The 25,119-nt window shown below is 38.8% G+C and overlaps 1 protein-coding gene across 16 annotated transcripts in view; it reads left to right on the top strand.

Annotated features, from left to right (window-relative positions):
- Nucleotides 1-25,119, top strand: part of Ate1 (arginyltransferase 1) — a 119,590-nt gene that overhangs the window by 17,751 nt on the left and 76,720 nt on the right. For 12 of the 16 annotated variants that reach the window (XR_015687006.1, NM_001398760.1, NM_001398759.1 and 9 more), the window contains 1 exon segment: nt 15,172-15,204. Coding sequence is in view for 14 of the 15 variants with exons in the window: in NM_001398760.1 (NP_001385689.1) it covers nt 15,172-15,204 (33 nt within the window). In the remaining variant the exon portion in view is untranslated. 16 annotated transcript variants of the gene reach the window in all.

Raw genomic sequence — 25,119 nt, 5'->3', positions numbered from 1 at the left:
GGGGTGAAGTCACTGTGGTGGTAGATATTCAGAGGAAGTCGGTATTCGAGAATGGGGAGTCTCCAGACAGAGCCCAGAAGGCTTGATGGTTTTTACCTGCTTTTTTTCATTTCTGTGTATCTGTCAGTTTGTTCCTCTGATTCCTTTTACTGCTTTCTTTTGTAATACATGACTTGTTTCTTGTATGACATTTAAAATTCTTTTAAGATTTTTTCATTTAAATTTTGAGTCAAAAAAATATCTGTGAAAGTGCCTAATCTAGAACTTATCCCATGGATATTCTTTTATTGGGGCTACCTCAGATTTATACTAACTATTCCATAGAGATAATGAAGTGTTATTTCTGTGGTTCTAGTTTCGTCTGGTCCCTTTTTGTGCCATTCTGTTACTTTTAACACAAGTTTCATGTATGCTTGTTATAAATCAGTTACATTTTATAAAATTTAAATATAATTTATAATTATAAAGTATTTCTGTCTTATATAATTCTTTATAATTATATTCTTAAGTATAATGTAATTATGTAAAATAACATATAATTCTATTTTATACAGTTAATTTTATATAATGTCTTGGGGCTAGAAAAGTGGCTCAGTGGTTAAGAGTAAGTAGGCTTCCAGAGGGTTTGGGTTTGGTTTCCAGCATCTATGTAGGTGGTTCACAGCTGAGAGTAACTTCAGCTGCAGAGGATCTGACACCCTCTCTGGCCTCCAGGCATGCACACACATGGGAAACTTTCATGCACATAATTAAGAAACAGTAAAAGAAATCTTAAGAAATATCTTTGTGTGTGTGTGTGTGTGTGTGTGTGTTTATGTGATTTTTTTTTTTTTTTTTTTTTTGAGACAAGGTTTCTCTCTGTCGCCTTGGATGTCTTGGAACTCACTCTGAAGAACAGGCTTGAACTCAGAGGTCTGCCCTTGCCTTCCAAGTGCCAAGATTAAAAGCATGCGCCGCCACCACTACTGGGAATGTTAATGTCTTTTATAAACTGAGAAAAGGGATAAAAATAAGTAAATATTGGGGCTGGAGAAATGGTTCAGCAGTTAAAAGTCCTGGCTTCTTTTCCAGAGGACTAGGTTGATTCCCCGCATCCACATGTTGTGTCACAGGCCGCTTTAACTCTGCAGGCTGAACATGAATGTGGTACACAGAAATACATGCAGGCAAAACAAGTACCCACAGACATAAAATCAACCCAGTGTTAGAAAGTAGCTATTTATACTTCATTTATTAACCTTTTTGCTTCTTCTGGCTTTTGTTTGTTCTTGTAGATTTAATTCAGTGGTTGTCAACCTTCCTGATGTGGCCCTTTAATATAGTTCTTCATGTTGTGGGGACTTCTAACCATAAAACTTTTTTCGTTGCTACTTCATAACTGTAATTTTGCTACTATTACAGGTTATAATGCAAATATCTATGTTTTTCCATGGTCTTAGGTGACCCCTGTAAAAAGGTTGTTCAGCACTAAGGGGGTTGCGACCCACAGTTGAGAACCACTGATTTAAGACATCTTAAGACTGGTGTCACTTCCCAACTCTAGTAGAGTTTTACCCCTGTCCAGTTTCATTACAGCCTTATTGTCACTGCATTCATAGTGTATATGTTACTGCCCCAACAAACCAAGTGTGCACATGCTATTTTTATAGTTGCTTTTTAAATCAGAAGCAAAAAAAAAAAAAAAAAAAAAAAGAGTGAGTGTACCCCAGTATTTGATAGCCCGTGTTAGAGGCTTAGTCTTAGGCTTATGTGTAGTCCTGTCAGTGATAAGTGCTTCAGTTGTGTTTGTCTCTTCTCTTGGTCTTTCTAAATGTTTGCTTCTGTTGGCCTCACAAGGAGCTTCTCTGCTCTACTGGTTGATTTGTTTCCAGCAGCACTTTGGGGAAAATGTTGCTCTGCAGTCAGAAGTAATTAAATGTTCTTTTATTGTTGAGAATAGTTTTCGATATCCTGGGTTTCTTGTTATTCCAAATGAATTTGCAAATTACTCTTTCTAACTCTGTGAAGAATTTACTTGGAATTTTGATGGGGGTTGCATTGAATCTGTAGATTGCTTTTGGCAAGATGGTCACTTTTACTATATTAATCCTGCCAATCCATGAGCGAGCATGGGATATCTTTTCATCTTCTGAGATCTTCTTCAGTTTCTTTCTTCAGAGACTTGAAGTTCTTGTCATATAAATCTTTCATTTGCTTGGTTAGAGTCACACCAAGGTCCAAGATATTTTATATCATTTGTGACTATTGTAAAGGGTGTTGTTTCCCTAATTTCTTTCTCAGCCTGTTTTTCTATTGAGTAGAGGAAGGCTACTGATTTGTTTGAGTTAATTTTATGTCCAGCCACTTTGCTGAAGTTTTTTTTTATCAGCTGTAGGAGTTCTCTGGTGGAATTTTTGGGGTCACTTAAGTATATTATCAAATCATCTGCAAATAATGATATTTGACTTCTTCTTTTCCAATTTGTATCTCTTTGACCTCTTTTGGTTGTCTAATTGCTCTGGCTAGGACTTTGAGTACTGTGTTGAATAGGTAGGGAGAGAGTGGGCAGCCTTGTCTAGTCCCTGATTTTAATGGGATTGCTTCAAGTTTCCCTCCATTTAGCTTGGTATTGGCTACTGGTTTGCTGTATATGGCTTTTACTATGTTTAGATATGGGCCTTGAATTCCTGATCTTTCCAAGACTTTTAACATGAAGGGGTGTTGAATTTTGTTGGATGCTTTCTTAGAATCTAATGCTGTGGTTTTTTTCTGTGAGTTTGTTTATACAGTGGATTACAGTGATGGATTTCCATATATTGAACCATCCCTGCATCCCTGGGATGAAGCCTACTTGGTCATGATGAATAATCGTTTTTTATGTGCTCTTGGTTTGAGAGAATTTTACTGAGTATTTTGGCATTGATATTCATAAGGAAAGTTGGTTCGAAGTTCTCTTTGTTGGGTCTTTGTGTGGTTTAGGTATAAGTGTAATTATGACTTCATAGAAGGAATTGAGTAGTGTTCCTTCTGGTTTTTTTTTTTTTTTTTTTTGTGGAATAATTTGGAAAGTATTGGTATTAGGTCTTCTATGAAGGTCTGATAGAATTCAGCACTAAACCGATCTGGTTCTCAGCTTTTCTTGGTTGGGAGACTTTTAATGATTGCTTCTATTTCTTTAGGGGCTATGAAACTGTTTAGATAGTTTATCTCATCTTGAATTAACTTTAGTACCTGGTATCTGTCTAGAAAATTGTCCATTTCATCCAGATTTTCCAGTTTTGTTGAGTCTAGGCTTTTGTAGTAGGATCTGAAGATTTTTTTAATTTCCTCAGTTTCTGTTGTTGTCTCTCCCTGTCTCCCTTTTCATTTCTGATTTTATTAATTTGGATACTGTCTCTGTGCCCTCTGGTTAGTCTGGCTAAGGATTTATCTATCTTGTTGATTTTCTCAAAGAACCAACTTCTGTTTTTGTTTTTGTTTTTTTTTTTTTGTATAGTGAGTGAGGTAACCCAATCACAAAAGAACACACACTTATAAGTAGATATTAGCCCAATGCACTCACTGATAAGTAGATATTAGCCCAAAAGCTCAGAATATCCAAGATAAAATTCACAAACCACATGAAGCTCAAGAAGAAGAAAGATCAAAGCATGGATGCTTTAGACCTTCTTAGAAGGGGAAACAAAAAACAGGAGGAAATATGGAGACACAGTGTGGAGTGCAGAGACTGAAGAAAAGGCCATCCAGAGACTGCCCCACCTGGGGGGAATCTATCCCATATACAGACACCAAAACCAGACAATATTGCGGATGCCAAGAAGTGCATGCTGACAGGAGCCTGATATAACTGTCTCCTGAGAGGCTCTGCTAGAGCCTGACAAATACCTAGGTGGATGCTCGCAGCCAACCATTGAACTGAGAATGGGGGTCCCTAATGGAGTAGTTAGAGAAAGGACTGAAGGAGCTGAAGGGATTTGCAGTCCCATAAGAAGAACAACAATATCAACCAACCATACCCCCCCACCCCCTGAGTTCCTAGGACTATCCACCATCCCAAGAGTACACAGGGATGGACCTGTGGCTCCAGCTGCATATGTAGCAGAGGATGGCCTCATCAGGCATCAGTGGGAGGAGAGGCCCTTGGTCTCTTCAAGGCTTTGATGCCCTAGTGCAGGGGAATGTCAGGGTGGGGAGGTGGAAGGGAGTGAGTGGATGGGTGAGGGAGCACCTTCATAGAAGTAGGGGGAGGAGGAATGGGATAGCATGTTTCTGAAGGGGAAACCAGGAAAGGGGATAACATTTAAAATATAAATAAAAGGGGTTGGGGATTTAGCTCAGTGGTAGAGCACTTGCCTAGCAAGCGCAAGGCCCTGGGTTCGATCCCCAGCTCCAAAAAAAAAAAAAAAAAAAAATACTGGTCATTAGCTGGAAAACCAGGCCATCAAGTTTGTTGTTAGCAGTTTAGAAGGTGGAAAAGTGGCTGAGGGATGTTTTGGTAAATAAAACAATTTAAAATAGTTACTCTGTTTTAAGTTAAGGAGATGTGCCTTTGTGTGGGTTTTCGAGCACTGGCCGGAGGTTTCAGACACCCTGGAGCTGGAGTTACTGGCAGCTGTAAGCCATCTAAAGTGGACTTTGAGAATCTTAGCTCAGGTCTTGCGAGTGCAGTGTGTGGTCCTAACCATCTCTCTAGCCCCAAGACACTTGTTTGCTTCTCCATGTTAGCTGCCACATTATTTCCTTCAGGGTTTGTTTGGTCTTTTGGTGAGCACCTGGAGTCTGGAGCAGTGCTGTGTCTGAGCGCTAGTTAGGTTTGACTTAATGAATACAGGCACAGTAATGGCTCCGAGTAATCTGTGCTCACTTCTGTTATCTCTGAAAGTGGAGGAGAGGAATGATGAAAGACGTGCAATGACTTGTTTGGTATGAAACGGATGGTATTTCTTTTTTATTTTTCCCAAAGTTTATTATATTTATTCATGTATGAGAGATTGATTGATTGTAGAGCATGTGCTGTGATGCTTATGTGGAGATCAAGAACAGCTTCTGGGATTCGGCTCTGTGTTTTTAAAATTGCTTATTTTACTTTACGTGAGTGTTTTGCCAGCCTGCATGTATGTGTATGCACCATTGGTGCTAACAGAGGTCAGAAGAGTGCATCAGGTCTCCTGAAATTGGAGTTATGCATGGTTATGAACCACCGTGTGGATACTGGAAATTGAACCCCGGTTCTCTGCAAGAACAGCCATTGCTCTTAACCTTTCCAGCCCCTACTGCTAATTCATGATGAATCATACTGTCTGAGAGCAAATGTGTCCAGTGATAAATTGGTTAGGTGTGTGATAATGAGGTGACATTAATTCCATCTGTTAGGATCAGAGTATTGATGGGCTGAGGAGAACCAAGAGTGAGGTATAAACTGATCAGTTTCTGCCTTAAACCATCGCCCTCCACTTGTTTCCTGTGTGGCTCTAAGAGAGTTCCCAATCCTTTAGCTGTTTTTGCTGTTAAGTTTCCTATTTGTGCAGTGTGCAGGAGGGAACACAGCAGTGTTTATTGTGAGGAGGGAAAATAAGATCATCCTTGTAGTGGTGTCTGACCCCAGGATGTGGATTGGTGATGATGCACATTTGTACTATAAGGAGTCATCAGGATGTTGCAAATATCAAGACCGCTGATTTTTCCTGAGGGCTTTAAAATCTGGCAGCCACCAGTTTTTCTCCCCAGCTGTTTTGTACAAACAGCCTGCTTTGCTGCTTACTCCTTTGACCGGAGTTCACTGGCTTTCTCAGGAAGGTCAGGAGCAAATAAATGAGTCTTCAGCTATATTCGGTAAGCATTGCAAATAAAATTCTTTTCTTGTTGCTTTGTGTTTCACTTACATTAGCATATTCATTTGAATTGAAAGTCACATGTTTACTTATGTTTGTTTGTTTATTGTAGTGTTGAGAATTGAATACAGGGCCTAATGTACTTTAGCTGGCCTAAACTCCCAGCCATAGTTTTGAACTTTAGTATTAATTTTTTCCCAAAAGGGAGAAAATAAAATTCATCAATAGGTAAGAAATTTTTATGCTATTTGGACTCATCCTGTTAGACCACAGGAAACATGTAAGAGAACCACTAGTCAGTTTGTGCATTTCTTTTCTTTGCTTAGAACTGCAGAAGAAGGAAGACCAGGTCTCTCTAGGTTCCATCTGATGGAGAACTTGCTAGATCGGGGCTAGTTCTTTGATAAATTAGTTATATTGGGTCAGTCAGTCAGTCATATACTTTTGCTTGTTGTTCCAGCTTAGAAAAATGTTTGGCCAGAGCCACAGCACCCAGCAGTGTTCCTCTAACACAGGCCAGGGGCTTCGTCCAATGAGTGAGTTCAGAACTGACAGTTTTTAAGAAACAGCTGGCGAGAAATTTAGTTGATGCTAAGTTGTAAATGTCTCAGGAAGAAAAAGGAAAGTTTGAATGATATCTAAAGCTCTTGACAGTTGTTTTCCTATAATAAGTAAAAGCTGCTTTTAATTTTCTGAGTGTTGAGAAATTGACCTAGGATGAGTTAAGCACATTTTAGTGAGTGCAAAGCTCGTGGGATAGGAGCGATGTGGCTGTGAGTGCCATTGTCTCTAGGCTTTCTATTTAGGTCTGCTTTCCCCATTAAATTGGAGGGAAGTGTCAAGTGAGCAGCACTTCCCACTGATTGATGGACTAACCGAGGAAGGCTTGTGTTTTGCTGCCGTTCACTTGGTATGCCAAATAATTTCAGGTAACTGCCTGCATGATTTAAAAGTTTGTTTTCTTCTAGTTGGTAATTATAAAAGTAAATAATACTTATCCAGAGTATAATTCTGCCATAAAGTATGTCTAAAAAGAGAACCTATATTTGTATTGGTTTATAAATATTGGTGCATCTATTTCTGGGCTCTTATGTGACAGTCATTCTGAAATAGCTCAAAAATTTACATTTAGAACATTTCCCATATTTATTTCCCCTGAGTTATAGAAGAATATGATTCTTCTCTTCACTAAATCATATGAACATCTTAACTTCTTGTTTGTTTCTGTCACTATGGGAGAAAGATACCTCAATGAATAAAGCATAGTCTAGCACTTTCTAGCTAAGAAATAAAAATAAAAATGAACTTTAGCATAGTGTTGCAGTAAATGCTGATTCCCAAGTGTCTTTGCCATACGTTTCTTTGGAGTCCTTTACATAAATGCGGTAAATGTATTTTTTGTGTTTTGTTGTTGGTGTTTTTTTTAAAGACAGGATTTTTCTGTATAGCCCTGACGGTCCTGGAATTTGGTTTGTAGAATAGGCTAGTGCTGGAATTAAGACATTACCACCATGCCTGCCTCTGTATCTTTAGTTTGAGAAAAGTCTATTTTAATTTCCACAGAGACTGGACTAGTTTTCATTCCTACCAGCATAAAAAGACCACTGCAGTGGACGTTTTAAAATGTCGATGAAAGAATCTGAAGAAAGTACTGTGAGTCAGAAGACTTGCTGTGTTGGAGGAGTGAAAATGGTGGCAGTGATAGCATCCCCATTAAAATTCCAGCACTATTTTTCATAAAAATAGGGAAAAAAAATCTTCAAATTCATTTGGAGGCAGTCCTGAGACAAAAGAATATTGATGATTTCAAGTTATATTATGGAGGCATACGTAGTAACCAAACAGTATGATACTGGCACAAAAATAGGTTAAGCTGGGGCAGAGAGATGGCTCAGTGGTTAAGAGCTCTAACTGCTCTTCCAGAGGTCCTGAGTTCAATTCCCAGCAACCACATGGAACTTACTCCCCGCGCCCCTCTGTGTGTGTGTGTGTGTGTGTGTGTGTGTGTGTGTGTGTGTGTGTGTGTAATAGGTTAACTGATCTGCAGAACAGAACAGAAGGTCACATACAACCACACAAGCTAAAATCATCTCATGCTGGAGAAATGACAACTTTGTTAACAAATGAATGAGATTAGGCTGTTGTGTCTCACCCTTCACAGCAAACAATGGACCAGAGATTTATAATGTAAGACCTGTAACTCTGAAACTATTAGTAAAACTGTTAGAGAACTATAGAGATGTAGATTAGAAACTATTAGAAAAAGCACTTCAAGATACAGGCATCGGAAAGGGCTTTCTGAATAGGATCCTAGTTACCTGGGAAATAAGGTGAACAATTGGCAAATTGGACCTCATGATAAACTGTACAACTAAGGAAGTAGTCAACTTAATGAAGAGGCAGCCCATTGAATGGGAGAAGAACTTTAGCATATATTCATCTGACAGAATGAATGTACAAAAAAACTCCAAACAATATAGAAACAAACAACATAATCAAAACACGGACTAAGGAGCTGGCAGTTTGGAAAAAAAGAAATACAGATGGCCAATAAACATGAAAAATGTTCCAACTTCACTATCAATCAGAAAGTTACAAATCAAAGCCATATTGAGATTCTTCTTATTCCAGTCAGACTGTCAGTCATTAAGAAAATAAATAACAGCAAATGCTAATTTTGATTTGTAGGTTTTGTGGTATTTTCTACTTATCCTCAATTTATATTATTCTGATTTTTGGAAGGTATCTTATTTTTCAAGGTCGGCTCTAATTCTGTGTGTGATTGTGCATGTATGTGTAGAGGCCAGAATTTAATGTGGGGTATCTGCATTCACACTCCACCATGTGCTTTTTAGGATCTCTCACTGAACCTGTGCTTTTATTCATTTTTTTGAAGCCTGTCTAGGACAAATTTAGAGAATTTAGAGAAAGAATTTTTTTAAAGAATTTTTTTTAAGATAACATAAATCTTAGCTATACTCCATGTTGATTTTTAGATAATGTGAATTCTCCTATAGTCACCACTCGGCGTAAATGGTAGAGCATTTGCTGCATGCTAAAAGGTTTGTTTTCTTTGATCGGTATCCTATATACACAGAGGTTAACTATTGTAGAGTAATTTTAGTAATTTTGCACAGATAACCAGACTCTTTCAAAAGGTATTTTATAGTTACTCTTGTGGTTGTTGACCCATTTATTAATCCCAAGTATTATTAATACCAGAATTCTCTTGAAGGATATCATTGGGTAGAAACCAGAACTCATTCAAACAAATTTTAAGTTATACTTTAATTTATATGTTTTGCATAGAGGTTAGAGGACAGCTGACTGCAGTCAGCTCTGTTTCCATTTGGATCAAACTTGGGTTGCAGACTTTATGGTAGCCTAGGCTCCTTTACGGCTGAACAACCCCACTGGCTCCAGAAGGGAACTTTTTATTTCTTTTTAAATTTATGTGTATCTGCCTGCATGTATATATGTGTATCACATGCCTGTCTGACATCTATAGGAGTCACAAGAGGGCATCAGATCTCCTGGAGCTGGAGTTAGAGGTGGTTGCAAGCCATCATATGGCTTCTAGGAATTGAACCCAGGTTCTCTGGAAGAGCAGCAAGTGCTCTTAACCGCTGAGCCATCTCTCCAACCTCCAGTAATTGAGTTAGTTGGTAAGGACCAGCGTTTCTTCAAATTTTGTGGAAAATTGGTTCTGTGCAGTGTTGATAGAGCTTACATGAAATTTAAAGCAAGTGCAAGTTTCTTGTGATGTAACTTTATAAACTATACTAAATGAAAGTCAAGATTTTTATAAACATGGGAGTCCAGAGTCCGTAGACAATCAGGATTTTTTTGTTATTGAGGTAGGGCAGTTGTAGCTGGCAAAATGTATCAGTTTAGTTAGACCTGGAATCACTGAAGTGGATCTGGTGTCTGGCATTCATGGGGCACCAGCTTGGGACAGTGGTTTGACTGAAATTGGTTTACAGACTCAAAGGAAAAACAGACTGGGCTGGGATAGCGCATTCTTTTAATCCTAGCACTCAGGAGGCAGAGGCTGGAAGATCTCTATGAGTTTGAGGCCAGCCTGGTCTACAAATCGAGGCCCAGGACAGCCAGGGCCACACAGAGAAACCCTGTCTTGGAAAACCAAACCAAACTAAACCAAACCAACCAACCAACCAACCAATCAACCAACCAACCAACCAACCAATCAAACCAGAGGCACAATGATTTACGTGAATCAGAAATCAGATGAGCATATAGATATAAAGCCAGTGAGGATCCCGTTCCACTAGTATTTAATGCATTACAATGTAACGATAACGATTTTCATTGTCATCATTTAGTTTCTTTGAGGTTTGTTTTGTGCAGAGTTCTGGTCAGAATGTGGTATTTATGATTAATCTTTCAACCGATTGTTAACATATGGATTAGAGAATATCTGTAATATGAATTTAGGGAATTTTTTTTTACATTTTTATTATTTTTTAAAAATTTATCTAATTTTATTTTATGTGCATCACTCTGAAGGTATCAGATCCCTGGAATTAGAATTACAGTTTTGAAGCAGGTGCTTTTAACCCACTTTTTCTTCTCTTCCAGTTGTTTTTAGATCTTAGTTTTGACTCACTATTATGTACAGATTTGATTCTCTTTCTGTTGAAAGACTTTTAAAAAGACACTGCTTGTGTATTAGGTTGCCCTGAAGGCTTAATTTTTTTTTTTTTACATTATAGTATAAAACTTTGTTCCTTTGTTGAATTAAATTTCTAAGAATTGTACATTTATGAGAGCCACATTCATAAGCATAACATTTTTTTTTCCTTTTTTTTTTCTCGGAGCTGGGGACCGAACCCAGGGCCTTGCGCTTCCTAGGTAAGCGCTCTACCACTGAGCTAAATCCCCAGCCCCATAAGCATAACATTTTTATCCTGCCTGAAAACAGCTAGCTTAAGATAGTGTGAATATAAATGGTAGGGCATTGGAAAGGAATCGAAGTGTGACTTAGCCAATGTAGAATGATGGCTGAATTAAGACTTTCAAATTCCTAAGAGAACTGAGGGATTTACCTTGAGGTTGATTCAGATTAATCATTATAAAATTCTAGATAAGGATTTTCTAAGATTACCTCACATGGAGACAGTAGAGATGGTAGAGACCTTGTAAGGGAAGAGGTCAAGGAACAGTGAGCAGTAGACGCCTTGTTAAGAGGAGGTGTTTCTTGGAAGTTGATCTGAACAGTTACAGGACTGGAAGTGCACTCTGATGGAGACAGCTCACTGCTATTCTTTTTTTCCGGAAAAATACTGCTTTCTTTTCATTAATTTGACTTTTTTGATACAGGGTGTCACTATGTAGCTCTTGCTGTCTGGAAACTCTGACCAGGCCAGCCTCAAACCCACAAGACATCCACCTGCCTCTGCTTCCTAAGTGCTGGGATTAAAGGCGTGTGCCATTATGCACGGCTCAAAAAAAAAGTTTTTAATGCAGTTTATCTTTATTAAAATTGCATTTTAATGTTCAGTTTTTTAAATACCAAAATTTAACTGTGGTTCCATATTAAACAGCATTTCCAGAACATTAAAGGATTTATGTGTGGAAAAATTTTAATACAAAGGTAAAATAGTTGATAATAATTTGACAGTGTTTCTGACAAAATTAGAAGTGTGTCCTTCTCTATTCTTTCTTTTCTTCATTCAAAACAAGTAACAAGTCTCAGTCCAAGAAGGAGTTTTCTAAATGGCATATACTTCGGGGGACAGTTTTCACTTGGAATACTGTTTAGGAAATCAGTGTAAGCATCGCTTGCCTCTCGGGATCTGTTAGAAGGTGGTGTGAGACGGGCTGCCAGGGATGGATAGGGTAGTGGGTACAAGGATTAGAAATCAGAATGCCTCTTCCCAAGCAAGGTGAGCAAGCCAGTTGCTAGGGAAAAGAAATGTTGATGTGAATGTTTTCCTCCTTTTTTTAAAGAAATTTAAAGGATGTTTAAGTTGGCAATGTTGCATTGTATGTTGAATTTTAGATATAGGCCATAATCGTTGATGCTATTCTATTGGAAGTTTCTCCATCTCTTTCCCATTTACTTCTCGAATAAAAGACATAGAAAACTGGTGTTTTTATTTACACTGCTTGCACTGTGTTGAACAGGTTCTGAGCTTTTGTTTGCCAGCCAAGTCTTGCTCGGTTTCATGTGTGTTCTCAGTGCAAGCTTCCTTTGGACATGTGCTCATGGTCCATCCTGCCTCTTGGTGACCTCCTCCTCTTCCTCTCTTCTTCCTCTTGTGATTCTTTCTTACCTGAAAACCCCCTACTCCAAGTCCTGCCTTCCTCTCCCTCCTGCCTGGTCACAGGCCCCAGCCTTTTATTAATCAGTCAGACTCTGGGGATGGGATTATCCTTTAACAGCACATTGGTTTAAACAGTGCCCAAGATCAGGTTGCAGTCTGGACAGGGCCACAGAGCCCAGCTTCTGAAGACACAGCACACAGATGAATACCAACAGATACTCTTCGTTATCTGTTAAAATTCAAGATAAGGGACTAGAACTATGATTTAGTGGTTAAGAGAGTATACTACTTTTCCAGAGACCCTGAGTTTGGTTCTCATCACCCATGTGGGGTTGCTCACAACTTTTTGTAATTCCAGCTCCAGGGGAGGTACATGCACACGTGTGTACAACTAATTACAGAATACAGGTTTTTACATTTAAGATAGTTGACAGTTACAATTTTATACACATTTAAGTGAATTAAATTTATTACTTACTTAAAATTTACACGTCTATGATTGAAAAACTAAATTGCCGGTTAAGTTATGCCTGTTTTCGGGGCTGGGGATTTAGCTCAGTGGTAGAGCGCTTACCTAGGAAGCGCAAGGCCCTGGGTTCGGTCCCCAGCTCCGAAAAAAAGAACCAAAAAAAAAAAAAAGTTATGCCTGTTTTCAATTATATTAAGTTTTTTTTTTCCCAGAAAAAAATCTTTAAAATGGATAGGTATATAAGGAGTATAGATTGGTAAGGAAGGTGACTATATTTTGCATCCTATTGTTTCTGGAGTGATGAAGTATATTTTTATCTATAAGTCAGTAAGGAACTTTATACAGCATGGTAAAAATGTTATCAATTTATCAACAGGACTGAATATTTTGAGTAAGATCTTATAAACTATTAACTAGTCTGAGTATACCTGTGTTAGAGATGGCATTGAGGTATTACTATGGGCTACTTACTGTGGTCGTAGTAATTCATTTTAAAGGACTTAAATATTTAGTAGCTTTAATTTTACAATAAAATTGGACATAGTTGTTTTCTTACCTTAACCAGTTGTTATGATACTATTTGTTGAAAGGAATCTGTTTCTGTAGTCAGTCTTAGTGGATACAAAGATCATTTTGCCAGTTGTTCTTTAAAGTATCAGCATTTGTACTGAGAACGTAACCTGTATAGCTTTTTAGGGCTTCTCAGAGCAATTGACTGAAATGGAGCAAAGCAACAGGTTTTCCCTTCATACTGATGGGAAGGAAGCATTTCTGGAATCTTTCTTATGTCGTGGGGATAGTGTATGTGTGTGTGTGTGTGTGTGTGTGTGTGTGTGTGTGTGTGTGTGTGTGTGAATTACCTTTCTTAAGCTGTATCTTCATAAAGTGACTGCTATCTTTCTTGATTGATGCATCAGTTGGGCTAAACCAGGGTTGGGCTGCTTACAGACTCAAAGGCATGCGTATAACGCAGGTGACATGGACACGCAGTAGCGAAGCATGGAAACCTTAACATAGAAAGAGAGTACAGATTTATTGTTCCCCATTTTCTCCAGTGTGAAAATGACCTTGTGTCTCAACTGGAACTTTCTGTTATGGGGAGGAGGAGAATTGATTCTTAGGTTGAACTATTGCAAAAGACACCAAGACCATAGAATTTGCATTTTTAGAAACTTGTGTCATATCAGCATTATGAAAACAGCATCTTGGTATACTTTATACTTTCAGATAACTTTTACTAATAGAATTGTGTTTGATATTAAAGAAAATTTTTACAGTATCATATGCATCTTACAGTCTGCAGCCTAGTTGATACTAGTAGCTTTGATATTCCCTGGGTCACTTTAGGAGTGTATTTGTATAGTTGGGAGGATGTAACTGATACTTGGACGTTTCTTGTAGCACACCTAAGCATTCACTGAGTGGAGCTAATCATATATGAAAGAATCCTCTGTCTTCATCTCTTAGCCTCTTTAGTTTAATATGAGCAGTGTTGTTTTATTCAACTTCTGTTACTTACCTCAACACCTTTCCCCAGTGATGTAGAAGGGAATCCCAGACATTATATAAGTTTACTGATAATTTTAGTCTCTTCCTTTCCTTGTTATGGAGCTCAGACCAAAAACCTCTTGCAGGATGGGTAAACACTCTTATCATTAAGCTGCATCCCTAGCTCTTCAGTGTGTATCTCAGAGAGAACAGAAATTTGTATTTCCTCTGAGTACAAATTAGCTTTGTTGTAGAAAAAGCCAAGAGTGCTTTGAAACAGGCCAGCCACTGCAGCTTATTATACTTAATACACATTTAGAAAGATGGATTAATATTACTTGGATATTTGATTATCAAACAAATCTCAAAGGATTTAGAATGTTGATTCTATAAATATATCTATGTTACGTGAATTTCCTGCCATGTGTATGTATGAGACATCTGAAAGTTTACATTGTCAATATTCTGTCCCTCCCTCTGGAATTGTAACATACAAGCAACATGGAATAGTAACTTTTAATGCTCTGTTAACCTGTGTATGAGTCATTAATCAAAGAGAAGTGAAGGAGAGTAATAGGAAGTAGGAGAAAGAGTGACAGAACAACAAAGAAAGCAGGAATATGGGCTGGAGAGGTGACAGAGTAAATGTGGCAGCAGACGTGCACAGTGTGGGATCCATGCTCTTCCTCTGACTCGCCACTGTGTCCTGAAATGTGTATGTTTACCTGTTCTTGCCATTAACTAAACCATGCTTTACAGTTAGGATTTGAAAGGTCGGTGATTCCTCTTTTACTGGGCATTTTTGTAGTTTTATGTTCAGAGGTTATGAGATAAAATTTAAAAGCTGAACTATTTTAGGACTAATTGTGCTGTATTTGTTTTTACACAAATATTTAGGGCTTTATAGATACATTCCAATAGTTGGTACTGCTTAGGGGCTGAGTTGAACTGTCTGCACTTTGGATAAATTATACATTGTAGAAAACATTAACTTTGTACAGACTTTTGCTTCAGAAGCTCTTACTGGAAAATTGTATAATAACTTTCCTTTGTATGTTTTTCTTACTGCCCCATTCTTACTGGATGAAATCAATCCTATTCAAACTGGACTCTGCAGTTTACAAGATTCCTTTGCAACTCACCATTGGAGGTAAGAGACTGCTCTCCAATTTTCATGTTAGCAGTGCCCAGTAGTGTAATGCTTCATGGTTCTTTTTTCAGGTTTTTATTTGGTAATTTAGGAGTGATTGTTTTAAAACAGTACATTTTCCGGTAATAGTAATGGGTTGAATACAGCCAATTTTTTTTGTAGCAGCTATTCAGTTTTGTAACTAGTCATTGCTCCTTTAGATACATTTTTTTTTTCTTAGTAAGTAGGGAGGAGTCAGCCCTACACTTTATTTCTGTGAACCCTGTGTTGCTTTGTCCCTGCTTGAATCACTCTCATGCTCAGAAAAACTGGATGGGCACAAGCTGTCACCAGGCGTCACCTGCATAAGAGACTGGAGGACCTGCCTGGCGCTGAGCAGTCACCGTCAGGACACAGGCGCTGTTCCTGACGCTTCCTGTGCTGCTCATTTAGTCTTCATCCTGCTTGTCATTTGGAACTCAGAAAGACATAAACTGAGATTAAAAAAAAGTCACTGGATATTCAGGGAACAGAGTCATGTGAGCTGTGGCTGCAGAAATGCTTGTAGAAGATTGTAGAGACTTAGAAAAAGCAAAGCACTGTAAATCTAGAGGCTGGGCTTAGAGCCTTGCCAGGGTTAAGATGTGTCTTTACTTACTAGCCACATGACACTAGAAATCAAAACTTCCCTGAGCCATCTGTTGAAATGAGGCAGCATATTTGTGAACTGAAGTATATTGTTCAAATCCTGTAATATTTTGTATTCTCCTCTTAAGCTGGACTTTTAGCCCTTCATACTCCAATTTATTTATTTTTATTTTTGTCTTAGCCTTGTCTCTTTCTTTGCTTCTGTTGTTTCAGTTTAAGAGCTTCCTTTCTCAGTTCCCAGCTTCGTAAGTCATATTCCTTTTCAGGGTTGAACTGTAGCCTTATATTTTTCTTCTTCTTTTTTAATTTTTAAAAGATTTATTTTATTTATATGAGTACACTGTAGCTGTTTTCAGACACACCAGAAGAGGGCATCAGATCCCATTGCAGATGGTTGTGAGCCACCATGTAGTTGCTGGGAATAACTCAGGACGTCTGGAAGAGCAGCCAGTGCTCTTAACCGCTGAGCCATCTCTCCAGCCCCTAGCTTTATTTTCTTTCTGAGACTGTCTCAGATCACTTTTTTACATTGAGAGTTGTTCCCTTTTCTATTCTATGATGATGCTGTAATCATTTGATTATTGAAGCTGTTCTTCTTAATAATGAGTGATGACCTATGACCAGTTTGAATGGTCACCAGGGGAAGTGGACCAGACCAGAGAAGCTGGTACTAGCCAGGTTTGGTTACATTCTTTAATCCTTCAGTCTTAACATGGAGGCAGAGTATAACAGTGAAAGGGCTGGGCTGAGTTGAGAGGGATATGGGTGGCCTGTGGGCAAGTCTTTTAATTCCTCTGAAAATGGGAGTAACACAGGTTATTATGATGAAATGAAGTGATTAGTGGTCAACACTGAGCATAGTATAGGAAACAACTTTAAATAATAAAATAGAAATAAGAACTCGTAAGACTCTTGGAGACAGCATACACTCTGTTGTCTGCTGAAGCTGAGGAAGTGCTTTCTGAGCACAGATGTGAGAAGTATCAGACAGAAAAGGCTGGACAGTTTTGTTTACCTGTGTAAAGAGACTTACTTTTATACCTGAAAATGAATGTAGTTAAAGGTCATTCAGAGCTTAGAGCGATGGCTCGCTTGCTGCTCTTATGGAGGACCTGGTTTGCTTCCTAGCATTTGCTTAGTGGCCCACAACTATCTATGACTCCAATTCCAGGGAATATAACACCCTCTTCTGTCTTCTTTGGGCAGCAGGTGTACATGAAGTACATACATACATACATACATACATACATACATACATACATACACACAAAATACTCTTACACATACAAATAAATAAATTTTTTGAAAACTAAGGCAGTGTAGGAAAACTAATAAAAGGACTATTTAATATATTTAATATTTTAGAATCAATAAAAATCTTTGCTATTTTGTATAAAATTATGTTAAATCATATAAATAGTTGATAAAATAAGTGCACGTGATAAATGTAATTGTGTATTAGTAAAATGAGAAATGCAGCTTAGAACAGTAAAGTTAGGTAGAGTTGCTTCATGTGTAGGTTTTAGTGAGGAAGCTGAAGTGAAGGTCCACATCTCTGGTCAGTTAATACTTAAATCAGTGCTTCTCAGCCTTCCTACTGCTATGACACTAAACACTTCCTCATGCTCTGCTGATCCCAACCATGACATTATTTCATTGCTCCTTCATAACTGTAGTTTTGCTGCTGTTACGAATCTAATGTAAATATCTGATGTGCAGGATATCTGATAATGTGATCCATGTGAAAGCATCGTTTGATCCTCAAAGGTGTCACAACCCCTAGGTTAGGAATTGTTGATTTACATGATATTGACCACTTGCAAAAATGCTTTTAAATGGGTCTCACCAATAAATTTCTCTTAAATGTAAGTTCAGTGAGAAGAGGTCCTTGTTTCTCCATGTTTATATTTTTAATGTAGTAAGTTGTACATAGTAGGCACTGCTTTAGTAAATACTTGTTGGATGGACGGCTGGATGGACGGCTGGATGGACGGATGGATGGATGGAGAGATGACTGAGTGACGTTGGTGTCCTGAGTGAGGCTAGGTGTAGCAGACTTTTGTTCATAATTTATAGTACTCATCTGACAGCAAATGAAGTTTACTGTTTATATTTTAATATTCTTAGCTCTTTTGCTGTCTCAGCTTGACTGAACCTACTTGAGACTAGAAGGTCTGTCTTTTTGTCTTTGAATGTTATTAGTTGTAGAAAGGGCTTGGAGTTTACCAGTTACCTCACAGTGGACCAACCAATAAAGGTTTTGAAATCCCGGGTCACTACCCTCTTTAAAATCTGGGCTGAGTGCTTGGAGTCTGCAGTCTTCGGTGGACAGTGTAAAGGAAAAGCATCATGATCAGACTGGATGATAGCTTGCTATTTCCTGTTACTTTTCTTTTCTTGGTGATTTGGAGATGTGTTGCATCTTGGCAAAGTTGATTTTTAAGACAAATTTTTATTAGGCTTATTGGGTATAGGGAGGAAGATGAGATAATTAACGATCCTCTCCCTGCCCTCGATTCTCTGGTGGTGAATACCTCAAGGGTTTCTCCTGATAGTCCAGTGGCTTGGAAGTCCACAGGTGCTGCCTGCCACCTGAGTGCAGCCATCCCTAATCTCCTTTAGTAGCTCTGAGCTCAGTCAGGATTTGGTTCTGTTTCACTCCACTGTCTGAGAGGCAAACCTCAGCAAGGCAGGAGAATGCTGGAAGTCTCTACATGTTTAATTTACGGTTAAGCTTACGTTTTAGCCAGAGATATGTAGTTTCCTAATTTAAACAAAAACTAGAATAATTCCAACAGAGACGGTAAAATATAGAAGACTTGCAGTTCACATAGCCAACTTAAAGCTTCACTTTGTCCATAAGAGGTCCTGTGAATGAACCAGGTCCCTTTGTTGTAAGTCCTAGCCATTTAACTGCACATGGATCTAATGAAATTCTCAGGTTATAGTAATTATGTCAGTAATCTGATATGTTGTCACTTGAATGGACCATGTGTGGAGAGTCAGTTGCTTGTCTCTGTGGGGCTGACCCCTTTCATTCGTGAAGACTAATAGGACTCGTTAAGCTTTACGGGAAAAGAGCTTTTATCACTTTGTCAAGCCAGGTAGAGTGCATTTCTATTGTTTCTAACTTTGTGTGATTGTAACTGCTGAGGTACACCTCCCGGCGAGGTTTAGGGGACTTCTGCTTACAGACATTTCTGTGTGGCACCACTTACAGATGTCTTCAATTAAATGCAGGTAAATAAATGGGATGATGTATCAGAGGTCAAGAGATTCCTGACATTCTCTTTAGAGTCACACTTTGCCAGCCAGTCCAGTAGGCTGTGGTCTCCTTGTCGTGTTTGGAGAACAGAGGCTGCTGCAGCACATGTTAACACACATTAGATCCTGTGTCAGCGTGGGGACTTCTTCAAGTGTGTCCTTCTGATCCTTCATTTCAGATTCAGGTCCTCTCTCTTAAGAATTATAATACTTACTGAGAAGCAGCATCTGTAACCACAGGTCTGTGCTTATTACATTCCTTATATTCTGTCATGATGAAAATTGAACAGACAGGTAGATCAGACTAGCTAGGGGCTGAGAACCACACTGACAGTATGGGTCAGGAAAAGCAAGTGGGCAAGAGACAGAGTGGCACGGTGCTGAGATGCTCACATTCAGGATTCTTACTCAGAGGAAGCTAGCGATCAGAAATGGATTTACCGAGCTTCAGAGCGAGAGTTAGGAACATTACCACTCAGCTTTGTAGTTAGGTGCTGTGTGGCTCTGATCAGTTGGAAGCTTAGCTGCACCTCTAGCCACTGCCCACTAGATGCCAGTAGCACTTCACCACGACGATCAGCACAGTCCTGTAGATGATGACAGACTGCCAAAAGTCCTGAAGAGGCAAAACTGTTCCCTCGTGAAAATCATTATGTGTATTACAGAGAGATAATGTCAGTGAGCTGATGGTGAACATAAGATACAGTAGTAGATTGTTTTCAGTTCAGTAAAGGTAAAAAAGTAGGAAACGTGAAATAAATAACTGGAACAAATATAAAAAGCTATAAGACCAATGGCAAGGTGGCCTTCTTAAGTCCAGTTATTTATTACATTAAATATAAAAGCCTAAATCAAACTTGGCTGCATGGGAAATTTCAGTTTCACATTGTTTCAAACTTTTTTGACTATATTGGCTACTGTATTACACTTAAAATTTTCAGATTTTTGTTTTAGTTAAATTTCAATCGCCATATCTGACAGTGGTTATGTTGTTGTACAGTTAGGGCTACACAGTCCATTTAAAAATTAGAGATTGTCAGCCTGTATAAAAGAATAAAAAGTAAGCTCTACGCTTAAATATGAAGATGTGGATGACTTACAGGTAAAAGGCTGCAGTAATCTTTTCCCATGAATATTTACCATAAGAACATTGGATGAGCTGTCTTTGTCTGATATAAACTGAAGACAGAAAGATGTTCATAATGACAAAAAGTCAAATATATTCTAAAATGCGATCCATTAAAAATAACACCCTCAAAATAAAAATAAAAAGCAGTAGAAGTGAAGGAGAAGGAGAACTAGTTAAATCAGTGACACTTAAGACTACTTCTTGATACTTTGAGAGAACATTTAGACGAAGTTAGAAATAATCTACAAGGCTTGAACAGTGTGGTCACAGTTTTACTTAATTGAGACCTATCAATACTATACTCTTCAGTGACAAGAAGCCACATTTGAAGTCAAGCAAGTCATAAACTACAGATAGCATGGTTCATTTGTAAAGCATTCCTGCTTCAACTGGCTTTCCAGCTGCTCCTCTTTGTTTTTTGTTTCTCCCAGTACTAGAGATCAGATCTAGGGCATGGAATAGCCTAGGCAGGCACTCTGCTACTGAACTACATCTCTTCACTGTCCCCTTTTAAAATTTGTTAGCATACAAAATGATGGGTTTCATTGCGACATCTAAAATAGGTGTATTTTCAAGTATACCACGCCAGAGCATATCCTGGTGTATTTTACAAAGTTCAGTAAATTGGAGAGGATGGAAAGTGTAATTAAATTGGCATCAAGAACCAGCAGAATACAATAGCACTCTAATTAAACAACAGTAGACCCTAGTTAAAAGTGGGTAAGACACTACTGTTGTGCTTCTCCAGAGGAGACAGATGTCTAGAAAACACAAGAGAAACAGTCTGTTGATATTCATTTGGGAAATGGAAGTTAAAACCAGAGAGAAATCACCGTTAGCTCACTAAATGAGTAGAGTCAAACGACAGACAGGGATTGGCACAGTGTGGAGAAATTAGAACTCTCTTACTTGCTTGGTAGGAAAGTGAAATGTAGAGCCAAGGTTCAGCTGTTTTTCAAAACATCACAGGTACTTTATAATTCTGAAACTCACTTCTTTTGATTATGCCTAAGTGAAATAAAAGTATGTATCCTCATAAATAATTATACATGAATGATTATACCAGCATTGTTCATCAAAGCCAGAAGCTAGAAAGAACTCAGCTTGTTTCAGCTGGTGAATGAGTACAGTGCAATCTGAAGGAACAGGGGTGAATCTTAGATGTAATAGATGACCTGAGTCAGACACGGATGGCACTGCGCTTTCCACTCTGTGACCTACCTAGCTGAGGTCAGTATTGAAATTGATATGCTTTAAATAATACTTTAGCACCATTTTCTTTTTTCTTTCTTTCTTTTTTTTTTCCGGAGCTGGGGACCGAACCCAGGGCCTTGTGCTTGCTAGGCAAGCGCTCTACCCTGAGCTAAATCCCCAACCCTAGCACCATTTTATTAATCTTCATAATATTAGCTAACACGCCATGAATACTCTTAAAAGCTTTCAAACCATTTTTCAAGTTTTTTTTTGAGTGGGGAACTGCTTGGCTTTCTGAAAAGACTTAGGAAAACACTCTGGGAAGACACAGAACTTGGAAGGAGGAGTTGTGAGAGGGAGAGGAGACATGATGGGAAGGGGCTGGAGTTGGGGTAATTTTCCTCCTAAGTGTGGAGGGAGAACACCAACAACCCGACATGCTGAGAGCTGTCATGATTGCAGTGCTGTGGAGATGGGCCAGCTACTGAGTTGGTGGGAACCTTTACCTGTTTTAGACTAGTGCTTAGGCCCAGCTTTATTTGAAGAGGTAAAACCAGGTAGCAGGAGGTACCCAGTGAAAGCATAGGTATTTGTAGGTGATGGTCAGCAGTCTGATGGTGATAATGAAAAATCAGAAGAAGAAGGAGGAGGAGGAGGAGGAGAAGGAGGGAAGAAGAAGGAGAAGGAGAAGGAGGAGAAGGAGAAGAGGAGGAGGAGGAAGAAGAGGAGGAAGAGGAAGGAGAAGGAGAAGGAGAAGGAGAAGAGAGGAGCAGGGTCTTGTTCCTTGTAGCTGTATATATTAGGAAATAATCCTGTAGGTTCAGATTGTGACCCACACACTTGAATTGGAATTGAGTGTTATTACTCAAAGGCACCAATTAGAGATCTGGAACAGAAGCACTGGATCGTCATTTGGTGGCTGTCCCCTTCCCTTGCATCTAACGCCTATTGGGCAGTTCTGGCTTGGGCAGAGCTTCCAGTAAGGCCAAACAGTTGAGCCGAAGGCATCCTTTCTTGAGTTTGCTGTGGTGAATGCAGCGTAAGCGTTGTGCATGTGTGGCTAGATAGTGCTCCTGAAGCTGATTGGTCAGGAGGTGAATGTTTTTCAGGTTAGTTTTGGACATCACATGATTGTTGAGACAGTATAAATTGAAAGTGTGTATTGCTTAGTGAAATTAAATGGCAATTACTAAAGTCTTCCTTGAAAGAATCCCAGGGAGACAGTTGATTTTGAGACTAAAGAAAGCATGCTTAAAGTTGAAATTCAAATACTAAATGGAAAAATGTCACAAATATGTCTTGTTTAAGATTTTTCTGCACAAATGAGTTAGTTTAGGGATCTTCAAAATTCAAGATATTTTCTTGCTAGGTTAGCTATCTTTCCTTCAGCAGTTGAAGTATTTATCATTACTCCCAAGACCTTTTTAGCTGTGTTCAAAATTAGGGTCATCTTCCCTGACAGTTTTCATTGCCCATTAGTTGTGCGTGAATGCTTCAGAAAAACCTTGAATAGTAAATCCTGGGGTGGATTAGTCTCCATGGGGACATCAGTCTTGTTTGATGTTGGCATTCATTGAGTTCTCAGTCTGCTCTGTCACCAAAGAATATGTTTTCCTGTAAGAAGGACTGTGAGAGCAGGAGGTGCCGGTTGGACAGCAGTAAGGGAAGTTCATACCAGTCACTCTGCAGTCCAAGGCTGCGTTGTAGAGCTCAGTAAATACTGTCTAGTTTGTAGAGTCAAAGTTTGGAATTCCATGACTTTTGATAAACCATTCGGAAAGTGCCTTACTTTGTCAGTCGTTTTATTGAGAGAGTTAAGATTTAAAATACAGAAAAATCAGATTAAGGCAAAGCACTTAGTATTAACAATTTAATTTTTTAAAAAATCTGTAAGTTCTATAGTAATAATAGCTTTTTTCTTTCTCTATATTTTTATTAAAACCATTTGTGGTAAGTCTTTTACCATTAATTTAAAATCCAGTGATACTGTGTATTAATATAAGAAGATACTACTTTTTTCTTAAACTAAAAATTTCATGTCAGTAGACTTAATCTGAAAGTCGCCTTAGTTATGTATATTTGAATTCTTAAAATTGCTTCTAAGCTGTTAGCTTCTATAAGGGTCTTGTTTTCTGGGAATTTGAAGACTGGTTTATATACCTGCTTGTTCATCTCTTAATCAGCTCACTAAGCGCATACTTGAATGCAATTTAATATCACCTGGAAGTGGGGAATCATTATGGAAATAGAAGTAAAAGCTTTTCTGATTATGGACAGACATGTACTCTTCAGTTTTGTAACTTTAGCAATATGCTAAACATAATGGTTTCAGGTAATGACTATTTTACAAGTACACAAATAAAAATAGTGAAGAAACCCAGATTTTCCATTTTCGGTTGTTCAGAAGAGAATAACTCTTTATCATCCATCCAGCAAAGACATGCCATCAGATCCAACTACTAGTGCAGTAGTGCAGTGGTGGGGATCTAGTCCTGTCCTGACAGTGTAGATCGAGTAAAGAGGAAGACACAGCAATGAGCAAGCAGTGGCAGCACTGCCTGGGAGCCACTTTAGGGTGTGAGGACCAGGGTGCTTGGCTGAGTGCTTCTCCTCCAGTGAGCTCACCCGAGCTTCTCACCGAGTGACCTAGGGCTCTTAACTACAAGCTTTTAAGAGATAAAACAATAATCTTATCCAGACAATGTAAACGTGGACTGACTTAATCGATGTGTTATTTGCTATAAAACCAGTAAACATAAAATTGTTTCAAAGAGCATTTGCAGGTAATTTAATGAAATAGGAGATTTGAGATTTGATTGCTAGATAGAGTAAAGCAACTACTGATGTTCTCTGACATTAGGTAGTACTCATTCCCCTCAACTACTGATGTTCTCTGACATTAGGTAGTACTCATTCCCCTCAACTACTGGTGTTCTCTGACATTAGGTAGTACTCATTCCCCTCAACTACTGGTGTTCTCTGACATTAGGTAGTACTCATCCCCTCAACTACTGATGTTCTCTGACATTAGGTAGTACTCATTCCCTCAACTACTGATGTTCTCTGACATTAGGTAGTACTCATTCCCCTCAATTGGACAGGTTAACCTCTGTCCTTACAGAGCTGTAAAATAACATACTCAGAGGAAAACCAGTAGTGGGTTTTTGTGTCCTAGGACTGTTTGCGACAGCTGGTTGTGGGTTGCTTTGGAGGGAGGAGGACTCAGGTTCTGTCTTCTTTAGTCTTCTCCTTCCTCATCTTTACTCCCTTTGGAAAGTCCTCTCAAATGACTTCCCCTTTGCTAATTACTCTGAGCCTCTGCTGTCTGGGGTGACACTTGAGGCACAGGAAGGCAGGTGGGTGAGGAGACAGGTGTATTTTGTTAGGCTAAATAAGCTCTCATTTGGGGACCGGTTTGGTGAAAGTGAGAACTGGCCTATTAAGATTCATGTCATCCTACATGGTGCTTTGGAGACGGAAACTGCACTGCGTAGCTCATTAATCACCAAAGCCCAGCCATCTTGCCCCAGAATTCAAGGTGGATTTTCTTCTGTATAGCTGAGGGGAGCTTTATTACTTTTTCCTGTTATCAGCTGAATCCTTGGAACAGGGGATCTTGTGAAAATTTTCTGATTTATTCCTTTGCACAGCCTAACTGCAAACTGCAGACTTGGAAAGAAACATTAAGTACTGGTACCCTG

This window comes from Rattus norvegicus, chromosome 1 (assembly GCF_021556685.1).
Source record: "Rattus norvegicus strain SHRSP/BbbUtx chromosome 1, alternate assembly SHRSP_T2T, whole genome shotgun sequence".
NCBI classification, from domain to species: domain Eukaryota; kingdom Metazoa; phylum Chordata; class Mammalia; order Rodentia; family Muridae; genus Rattus; species Rattus norvegicus.
The sequence above is the reverse complement of the archived record's forward strand: the minus strand, read 5'-3'. Positions and strand labels throughout refer to the sequence as shown.